At 58.4% G+C, this 10,185-nt stretch overlaps 5 protein-coding genes across 5 annotated transcripts; all 5 read left to right on the top strand.

The window, feature by feature from the left end:
• Positions 1-1,135: 1,135 nt before the first annotated feature.
• Positions 1,136-1,663, top strand: TRAVEDRAFT_43397 (uncharacterized protein; the record flags this gene model as incomplete). Its single annotated transcript, XM_008035638.1, has 5 exons — positions 1,136-1,162; positions 1,218-1,286; positions 1,335-1,460; positions 1,511-1,548; positions 1,603-1,663. 5 exons carry the CDS (start codon positions 1,136-1,138, stop codon positions 1,661-1,663), a joined length of 321 nt encoding a protein of 106 aa, XP_008033829.1.
• Positions 1,664-3,792: 2,129 nt separating this feature from the next.
• TRAVEDRAFT_17552 (uncharacterized protein) lies at positions 3,793-5,320 on the top strand (the record flags this gene model as incomplete). The annotated part of the gene is made up of 4 exons (XM_008035276.1): positions 3,793-3,948; positions 4,052-4,337; positions 4,455-4,504; positions 4,562-5,320. 4 exons carry the CDS (start codon positions 3,793-3,795, stop codon positions 5,318-5,320), a joined length of 1,251 nt encoding a protein of 416 aa, XP_008033467.1.
• A 784-nt stretch (positions 5,321-6,104) lies between these two features.
• On the top strand, positions 6,105-7,421 carry TRAVEDRAFT_83518 (uncharacterized protein; the record flags this gene model as incomplete). Its single annotated transcript, XM_008036229.1, has 6 exons — positions 6,105-6,578; positions 6,634-6,824; positions 6,871-7,017; positions 7,074-7,099; positions 7,163-7,313; positions 7,367-7,421. Coding segments are annotated over 6 exons (1,044 nt in total), but the record flags the coding sequence as incomplete, so codon positions are not given.
• TRAVEDRAFT_83304 (uncharacterized protein) lies at positions 7,413-7,760 on the top strand (the record flags this gene model as incomplete). The annotated part of the gene is made up of 1 exon (XM_008036228.1): positions 7,413-7,760. A coding segment is annotated over one exon (348 nt), but the record flags the coding sequence as incomplete, so codon positions are not given.
• Positions 7,761-8,391: 631 nt separating this feature from the next.
• On the top strand, positions 8,392-9,360 carry TRAVEDRAFT_113558 (uncharacterized protein; the record flags this gene model as incomplete). Its single annotated transcript, XM_008036227.1, has 2 exons — positions 8,392-8,927; positions 9,039-9,360. The coding sequence occupies 2 exons, from the start codon at positions 8,392-8,394 to the stop codon at positions 9,358-9,360; spliced, it is 858 nt and encodes a 285-aa protein (XP_008034418.1).
• Between the last annotated feature and the right edge of the window lie 825 nt (positions 9,361-10,185).

The raw sequence follows: 10,185 nt of genomic DNA, 5'->3' as shown, positions 1-10,185 counted from the left end.
AATGTGGATAGCATATGGCAACTGCAACATATACTTTCGCATGAATTGAGGTAGAATTGGTCGCTACAAAACCTACTTACAGGGGCTCATTATGAGTATTAGTATAGAACATAATAATGAAAGGAGTGCATATAGAGCCCCAAAAGAACGTGTATTGGATGTGCCCTGTTGACATCTATATGATGCAGAAACAATGGAGGTATTCCAACCATAACTGAGCTATAGAGGCCACCAGGGAGCAACCCCTCCTGGTGCCCCTACCTGCCATCTAACCTGCCTACCCAATTGGGACAGGTGGCGATCAAAAAAGCGCCCTAGAGATAAGAGATTACAGTACATGCCTGATCTGGCCAGGGAGATAAGCCTGCAGTGATCAAAAAAGCGCCATAGAGATAAGAGATTAAGGTACCTGCCTGATTAGGCCAATGAGATAAGAAAATGCCTGTTATCTACAGTTGATAACAGCCCTGCAGCCATATCTGCGCTTTCCTGCCTTATTAGGGAGGTAGATTCAAACTCAGACCCCAAATAAGCGAAGAACAGGGCCTGTTAGAGTAGTACCCTAACAACCTAACTATGATGCAACGCATGTTCGGAACGTATCCGGGGTTTGATGCATCAGCGTTACAACAGTAGGTGCGCCTCGCACCCCGCCTCGCACCCCGCCTCTCGCGCCTCCCGCCTCGCACCCCGCCTCTCGCGCCTCGCGCCTCGCACCCCGCCTCTCGCGCCTCGCGCCTCGCACCCCGCCTCTCGCGCCTCGCGCCCCGCTCCCCACGCCCCACTCCTCACGCTTGGCATCCCCCTGGCTCTCCGCGCCTCGCGCACCACGCCTCGCGCACCACGCCTCGCGCACCACGCCTCGCGCTTCTGTCACCGCTTCCCGCCTCTCGTGCCCCGCCCCAAGCCATAGCGCGGGACAAGCACGCGACAAGCCACGGCACGCGACAGGTCACGGCACGCGACAGGCCACGGCACGTGACGAGTTACGGCACGCGACAGGTCACGGCATGTGACGGGTTACGGTGACGAGCGCTAGCGCTCGCCAGCCGTCCTCCGACGTCCTCGACCTTCAACTGCCACCTCCCACCATCTGCACCCACCTCTCTCACACATTACCACTGCCAGCAGCGCTATGACCATCCCACGTCGCTACTTCAAGGTCAGGCCCCACGTTTGCGTGCTTATCATCGACGACTAACGTTCGTTTTCCTCAGATCTTGCAGGCGCTCACAGCGTCGGCCGCTAGTGGCCAGCGAACGGTCCGCTGGGGAGAATTTCACGGCGTACGTGCCTTCCACGCGGTCCAGAAGCGATATTAACTCCATTTTCAGTTGTTCAAGACCTATTTTGAGTTCGATGTGCAGCGCGGCGGCAACAGAAAGCACGTCTTCACGCCGCCCATCGACGGCGCCAACGGCCGCTGGGCTTTCGGGCCCAAAAAATTCGTCGCTTACAAGGTATGTGATTCGTTCCATACACGTTATGATACCTAATTCGTTACTTCTAGCCGCAAGACAAGGAGTTCTCGCCGCAGGACATGGCTGAGTGAGTCACTGCCTTACGCTTGCGTTCATCGCTAACTACTTTCATTCGTCACAGCCTTAGGAAGACCCTGAAGGAAGCCTACGGCTGGGGCACCGAGACCTTCTCCCGCCGCTAGACTCAGCCGGTAATCCGTACCGTAGTATACTTTTGTATCGGTGTTGGTGTGCTTAGTCCATACAAATCGTGCTTCCTTTTAGTAGTGTGCAATCATTTACTAGTTACCTCGAATAACGTACATAGATCCAACCTGCAGTTTAGTCCACACTTCTCGTTCGCTTCTCGTTTCTCCTTTGCCCACCCTTCTTGTTTCTTTTTCTCTTTTCCTGCAATTATCCGCCTCGCGCTGTTCTAACACTTCTCTCCCCTCCTAGCGCACACCGCCTGACGCCTCGCGCCCTGGCCCGCCCGGCCTGTTACCTCCTGCCATGTGCTAGTTTCTCTCCCCTCGCGCAATATCCGCTACGCCCATCTCCGCGCCCACCTCGTGTCTCGCGCCCTCGCCGCGCCCCGCCTCTCGCTCCTCTCTCCTCGCTCTTCACTCCTCTCTCCTCGCTCTTCGCTCCTCTCTCCTCGCTCTTCGCTCCTCTCTCCTCGCTCTTCGCTCCTCTCTCCTCGCTCTTCGCTCCTCTCTCCTCGCTCTTCGCTCCTCTCTCCTCGCTCCTCGCTCTCGCTCTCGCGCCGCACCTCCCCTCCCCGCGCTTCGCGCACCGCGCAACCCGCGGCAGTCTCCCGACCTCAAGCCTTACGCCCGCCTCGCCTCGCCTCGCGACTTCCTCACACCTCGAGCCCTCCGTTATCCGCCTCCTATCTCGCGCCTTTCGCCTCGCCGCCCCGCGTTTTTGTCCACTGCTCGCACCTCCGTCGTCGCACCTCCGTATTCGTGCCTCAAACTACGCGCATCGGACCGTGGACTTTGCGCCCGGATTTTGCGCATCTCGCGTCTCGCATCTCGCGCTTGTCTTCCCTCCTCGGACTTGGTGCCTCCGTCTTCGCGCCTTGGACTTCGCAACTCGGCTTTCTCCTGTCTGGTGTCCCGTGTCTCGCACCCTGCGCGCGCCTTAGTCTACGATTTACGCCATGTATCAGCTCTTACCGCGCCTGTGAGCATCTTATTCACACAGTTATCAATATATATCTAGTTTGACAACTCCGAGTTCAAGATGTGTTCAAAATGATTTTGGGCGAACCATGATCTTATGCCCACGGTGCCGCCCACTCGCGTGTTTCCCAGCCTCGCGCCGCCGACGCTGTAGCCCGCCCACTCGCGTCTTTAGCATCGCGCTGCCGCCTGCGCGCGCCTGCATTCTAGGCCTGCACTGCCGGCGCCCGAGCTCTCCTACGCTCGTCTAGCAAACGCTGTGGCCGCGCGTTACGGATGTAGCTCGCGAGCACGCTGGCTTTCCTGGCCGCGAAAGAAGTGTAGAATATATATTTCCGTAGATAAACAAATACATGAAACATCTCGCTTTGCACGACCCACGCGACTGTAAGCTGGCCGGATATCGAGTATTGACCGAGGGAAAACTTTGGACGCTTGGAGGAGCACGCCTACGCAGTAAATCTACCAATGCACCGGCATTCAGTGCCAGCGCCTATCCGACGCTGCGCACCGAATGCGGATGTGACAGACACTGCGTGACCATGGTGACTGAGACCACGCCAGCTGTCGCCAACGTGCTGGCCTTCTTCCTCAGGCCTCTACCTGAGATGGCCACGACACAAGACCACCACCCGACTGTGTGTCGGGTGCTGTTCGGAACGACTATGAGTCGCCGAGCAGCTGGATAAGGACCGACCAAGGGGTCCTCTACCGAGCCAGGGCCCTCAACCCCAGGAAGACGGCGTCAAAGCAAATTGAACGAAGAGCAGACAATTGCAACCCAATGTGAAACCACGTCCCTGGGACGTAGTCTTGCCCGGCAGGAAGTGCGGCTGTTATGAACGGGCTATGCCTATCTTGTGCGCACGGGCGATCTGGTACAAGTGTGTTCGCCACTATGGGGGCACACGTTATAGGACTGGACTGGCGACTCGTATGCGCCGAGAGGCTCGGCGAGCGAGCCGCGCATCGAGGGCCATCGACCGTAACAAACCGGCGCGGGCCTCCACGAAGGACGGCTGCCAGAAATTCGTCCTAAGACCGAGACCGGCCACCGGGCGCATGTGTCGTGTTGGTGCCTTCGAAACTCTTCGTCGCTCGCCACGTCGACCAAACCTCTCTCTTTCTTTCCGCTCTTCTCAGACATGGCAGACGATCGAGTCAAGGATATCGTGGAGCGCTTCCTGCGAGGAGTGCGGTGGACTCGATACCTCTACGCCTGCAATAATCACAACCTCCACGTCGTGCGCCCGAGCTACGGTAGCACCACATGGACTCACGTGGGGAACCTGTACGAGATCGTGAGGCCCTTCATTATGACGACGCAGGAGTGTCCAGCTGACGACAGCACAGTGTTACGCCAAGCCAAAGTGTGATAATCACCAGCGGCCTCTCGACCGACAGATGTCGCTGGTCAACCGTCGGGCGATGTTGCAGGAAATCATCGACCTGCAACCAGGTCCATACGGGTCTGAAATCAAGCGAGCGGAAGCCATCCTCATGCGTGGCGTGCTCGAGGGTGAAATCGAAGCCGAAGTCCAGCGGGAGATCTTGTTGAAGCGGCGGGACGATGGGGATAGTAGCGACCTGGCGGGGGAAGGGGGAGGCCCAAGTAGCGAGTCGGACGGCGGTGGGAGAAGGCCCAGGGCCCAACCAGTGCAAGGGAGCTCGAGCGTCGCGATCTCCAGCGGTGCGTCCAGCCGTGCCTCCAGCCGTGCCTCCAGCGGTGCGTCCAGCGGTGCGTCCAGCGGTGCGTCCAACGGCGCCTCAAGCGGCCGTAGCGACGGGTCCGCTCGAGGTGCGGTAGGCAGGCCCACTAACCCGACCACGGAAGTGATTGTCTATGTCTACGTGCCGGTGAGTCAAAGAACTGGATTTTCTGAACAACGGGCTGATCGCCCAGCGCCATCTTAGGGTCGTCACCAGCCTCTGGTGATCGTGGCGAATGGCACACCGCGAAACAAGCTGATCGAGTTCACCTTCAGTCAACCGAAGGTGAACGACGCCCTTGGAATCAACGGGGCGAGCCGGCAGAAGCCGACGTACAAGTTCTGGACCAGATCGATCAGCGACTGGTCTGACTTCCCCAAAGCCCACCACCCCCTATTCCTCGCGCCCGGGGAGCGTGTTCTGTACCGCGACCTCTACGTGGAGAACACCCCGAACCTCGCCAACTACATCGCCCAACTCCTGCCTTGCGACCGCGAGCGTGCAGCCCGGCCTCTGCTGGCGCAACCGCCTGTCCCCGGCCTGCCCCCGCCCCCGGAGCCGATGAAAGGTGGACGCAGCGCTGTGTCGCGGGCGAACGAGCTTGAAGCGGGACCGATTGAGAGGGAGAGCTTCCCGACCATGCTGTCGGAGGCCGAGATGGAGGACATCGGGCGGGCGATGGAGGAGGCAGAGGCAAGTTCGGTGGCCAAGGGTAAAAAACGGGCGGCCGCGAGTAGGGATGGTGAGCGGAAACAGCGGCGCAAGACGGGAGGTGAGGGTGGGGTTATAGACCTGACGTTGGACGATGCGACAACGGCGCGGTCGGCGAAGAGATCGGGGCCGCTCATCGACCTGACGCTTGACGAGAAAGACAGCGGCGGTCCGTCGAAGAAGGGGAAATCGGGAGCATCGAGGTCTAAGGCATTGCCCGCCGATGCGGACGTGATAGAACTCTCGGACTGACGGGTGGACGGTTGCAATCGGGCGATGGGGTACGTATATACCTATGTTTGACGTATATGGTCAATCGTGCGAGTGAATATATCGTGCCACGGAAGGGTCATAGGTAATGAAAAGATGGGAGGGTCTTCGGGCGATAACGGAGGGCAGCCGGGAGGTACCTGGGGGTCCAACGGGCCAGCAGCACCGGCCAAGAAGCGCCCAAATTGCTAGCAACACACCATCAACGCGCGAGCCTCTCCTGCCTCTCACCGCTGCCCACCCTCTATCGATCGTACCCGGCCATCGAACGACCACCTTACAGCCTTTTGTCCTGCCGGCCATGTTCCGAACCCTGAGAAGACTGCCGGGCTCGGCGAAGAGAACGAAAGACTTTGATCTGCCATGCGCTAAAGACTCGGCTTACGAGGTACGGGCGGGCAGGATCGTGCACCTGACTGAGCAGACTCTCGAATTCGCGGATGACGCACCATCCCCCAAGCGGCGCCGTCAAGAGGAGGACACCCGAGACGAAGAGGTTCCCACCGTGAATGAACCAATGGAAGAACACGGGGAGGAAGTCACGGGGGGTTCGCCTGCGGAGCCAAAAGGGTGCGACCCCAAAAAGAAAGTGCGTCCGGGATGGCGATACAGTTCTAGGTTGGATCTGACTATTACAGGACAGTGGACACCATCGAGTCGAATGGACGAGTTCAAGCCCCACCTGGAGACGATATTATCAGACATGCTGTGGAAAGATCACGACGCACAAATCCCAGGTCCTTGCACCACAGCGGGGTGTGCGGAACAGGCCACCACACGATGTCGGGAATGTCGCGGAAAGGAGCCAATGTGCACTGCCTGGGCGGTACGTGGACACCGGAATTTACCCTTTCATTGGTTGGACGTCTGGAATGGCTCGTATTTCGACCGCCACGACCTCTCTGACTATGGATATGAGCTATTCCTGGGGCATAACGGAAGTCCATGCCCGAACATAGACTATCGGGACAACGCAACCCGCTTGGTTGTGGTGCACGACAACGGCATTCACAACTGTCAGCTGCGCTACTGCTTCTGCGGCGGAGGAATGATGAAGCTATCGCAATTGATCAGAGCCGATCTATTCCCTGCCTCATTGGCGCGAATCGAGACAGCGTTCACGTGCGAAGTGCTGGAACGGTTCCATCTGGACTACGACATATCTAAGCGGAGCTCGCAAGACTTTGTGCGAGTCCTGAGTCAGCTCAGCGCTCGAGACGCGATTACAGGGGAGGTGAAGGTGAGCTTTTACTATAAACATGAGACCATCCGAGAGTTGCTGATCGTCGTGCCAGGACCGTTATCGCGGCTTCATGTTCGCGGCGAGGATATACAGGTATCTGACGATGGTCAAGCGATCTGGGCGCAAACATGGCGTGGTGGTGCCGGGAAGAAGGGCGGAAGACATCACGGTGCCGTGCTTCACATGCCCGATACCGAACTTCAACTTGCCAGATGGGTGGAAGGACACGCCAGAGGAGTTGCGGTGAGTGGCACGCAGCGAGACATCGACCAAGACTGACAGCGGCCAGGTACCTATACCGCATAATCTTTTGCGCCGACGGAAACTACAGCCTCCAGAAGAAGACGAAGCAGGGGGACCCCAACGACATCGCACTAAGTACAGGACAAGGTTTCTTCATTCCGCACAGCAAGATGTACGCTGATCTGGACAAAAAGTACCACAAGAAAGGGAAGGGGAAACGCGAAGAGGAGGATGCGAAGGGCGAGAAAGGGAAAGGGAAAGGGACACAGGAGGATGTGAACGGCGATATTGTGAGTACTTTATTACTCAGAAGGTCGGGGATGTTTTAACTGATTGAGCACAGCCGATAACGTGCGACGCCTTCAAAGTGGTACGATCTCAGCGAACGGGGAAGTTCAAACACGTCGACGTGAGCGGAGTGTTGTCGTACTCCTGCGATCATATGCATTTTAGACCAGGCGCGACTGTGGATCTGCAGACGACGGAAACGTAAGGGATTGCTCAATGCGCTTGTCCATTGTGAGCGCTGACCGGCTTCGCAGGTGGGTGCACGGAGACTTCGGTCTCAATGGAGCTCTGGACGGCACCGAGGAGTTGGAGGAGCGAGCGATGTCGTACGACGTCGTCTGTAGCTACATATGCCACATCATCAAGAGATTCAAGACGTCACATCCGAAACACGTCGAGAGCATCCGGAAGCTCAAGATGCTGCTTCCGAAGCTGCACATGCACGCACACAAGGAGCTCTGTCAGGTGGTCTATGCGTTCTGCTATGCGCGAGGCTTCGGCCTGGCCCATGGGGAAGGCGTCGAGACGCCATGGGCGGAACTGAACGCTGCTGGTCTGTCCACCCGCGAGATGACTGCCGGTGCGCGACACGATGCGTTGGAGTCTCTGTTCAACTATTGGAACTGGCGGAAGACACAGCAAATGGGTGAGTATATCGCCGTGACAGCATCTGCATATGCAGCTAACTAACTGACCAGGTAAATTCCTCGCGCGCAAGCTCGAAGAGGCCTACAAGGCGCAGCGCAAGACAACGAGGTTTTTTGCGAACCTCACCGTGCATGCAGGACCGGCAAAGGTGGAGTCGTGGCTTCAGATCAAGGTGGACGACGATGCACCGACACCGACTACGTTTCGCAAAAAGACCAAAGAGTACGCGAAAAGCGTCTACCTCTTGAACCGAGCGGAGCGTACGTCGCTAGGACGCAAGGGCATGTGTGTGGCGACTGACATTGATCCTGTAGTTCCGAGCGTTGAGAAGGCACTGGATGAGCTAATGAATCCCACCAATCACGGTACCCAGCAGACGAAGGCGGCGGCGCGAATGCGTGGGCGAGCGGCCCTGTTTGTCAAGACCGGAATCGAATTGGACTTAGAGCAGTAAGTGGAACCGGATTGTGCGGACCGTATGTTAACGACATTGCGTAGGAAGCATCTGCGTTACATCCGTGATCAACGGGCGACGAAGGGCGAGATTCTGGACGACGGTCTGGAGGTCAGCATCACCGTAGAGTCTTTTCGCGACAAGCTGGGCAAATGGCGCGTGGCACAAACCAAGCTGATGCCCAATTGGGAGGAGCTGATAGCGCCAGACGGGGAATCGGCCGACGACGACGATGAAGAGGACGAGGAAAGGGAGCTCTCGAGCGTTTTAGGCCTGCCGTCCGATATCGAGGAGTGCGATCGCGCCGAGTATGAACTAAACAAGGTGGCGGATCACGAGCTGACGATCAGGGTCGGGTTGGCGTTCGACCAGCTGGACGGGGTACGGCTCGCAGTGCAGTATAGAGCTGCGCACCTGGAACACAAGAAGAAGAACGTGCGCGGGAAGAAGGCCAACGCGCAAGCCGAGATAGAAATTTCCCGGGCCGAGAAAAGGGCCCGCCTGCTTGGCTCGAGGTACAACGAAAACTTCTCGAGAATCGCGGCCCTACGGGGTACGAAGTACAAACGCGCCGAGGACACGACGCCGGGCAAATGGCTGCAAGCTATCAACCTCGATAAGGACCTCGCGATCTCCAGCATGGCGACACCACGTAGTCTGGGGGAGAGCACCCGGGTAGGCTCGTGGATATGGTCAGTTGGAGACCCTCCGGCGTCCTCCTCGGCGGCGACGACGAGAAGCGGCCAAGCCAAGGTTAACGCAGATAAGATATCTTTCGAGAGCGGTGCGCATGCCTTTACCCATTGTGTTTAATGTACGCTGAGGGGCTTGACCACAGCTGACATGGTGCAGTGGTTTCGGGCGAAGGCCGGGAAAGAGCGTGCCGACGAAGCCGTAAACAAGATATGTGCAGAGTTCCGCCGTACAGCGATGGCGTACGGCCAATACTCGGAAATGTGGCAGCATGGGGCCTCGAGCGCCACAGGAGGGGAGAGAGCCTACGCTCTGAAGACGGCGGCCATGTGGGCGCGAATGCAGCGGCAATGCACGGAGGAGTACGACGGGGCGCGTAGAGAGGGTGTGCCTCCGGACCGCTTGGATCACACGCGGGTGAGTGTCCATGCCCAGGTGTACGATGTTTGCTGATGCACGACGACTGGCGCAGCCAATTAGACCGTATGTAGAATTGCTCCTCGATGACCCAGTGCCATACGACAAGGTCCTGCGGAAAGTGGACCGGACCCTCGGTGCGGAATTTTGCAATCCACGTGTCAATGCATTCGGGAATGATCTGACTGTTTTGGGTTACGCAGATCGGAGTACACAGTGACATATGGACGCAAACACACGACAATACGCTTGCATAGCATTGTCAAGTGTCTGTTTGTGGTATCTAGATGAGGATGTCTATCTAGATGAGGATGTTGCCGAAGGATATTCAAGACAGGGTACTGATAATATTCATACACAGATTGCTACGCTTATCGTATTGTACATGTAGTTCTATCATACAGATCGTCTGCGGAGAGTGGTACATGGGAGTGATTCACGGGGGGAGGCTACGCTGGAGGGGCCCTAGAAGGCCGTGCTGTGGGAGGAGTGCGCGGTCCCGCGGGCCGTATGCGCGGGTCCGCCAGCTGCCGGGACATCGGGGTCGTCCCGGCAGCTGTCCTGGAGGACGAGGAGGGCGGGAGGATGGGGGCGGGCGGCGCCGAGACGCCGAGCGCGGCCGCGGGAGGCAGCCGCCGTCCTGAGGGAGGTGCGCGCGGTCCCGCGGGCCGTATGCGCGGGTCCGCCAGCTGCCGGGACATCGGGGTCGTCCCGGCAGCTGTTCTGGAGGGCGAGGAGGGCGAGGTGGCCGAGGAGGGCGGCGGGAGGGAGGAGGGCGGTGGGTGCGCGCTGGCGCGGGAATAGGCGCCCACCGCGGCCGCGGGAGGCTCCTCACGTCCTGGGGACGCTTGAGCGGTCCCC

This window comes from Trametes versicolor, assembly GCF_000271585.1.
Source record: "Trametes versicolor FP-101664 SS1 unplaced genomic scaffold TRAVEscaffold_2, whole genome shotgun sequence".
Lineage (NCBI taxonomy): Eukaryota > Fungi > Basidiomycota > Agaricomycetes > Polyporales > Polyporaceae > Trametes > Trametes versicolor.
Note: the sequence above shows the minus strand (reverse complement) of the source record. Positions and strands in the feature narration are given on the sequence as shown.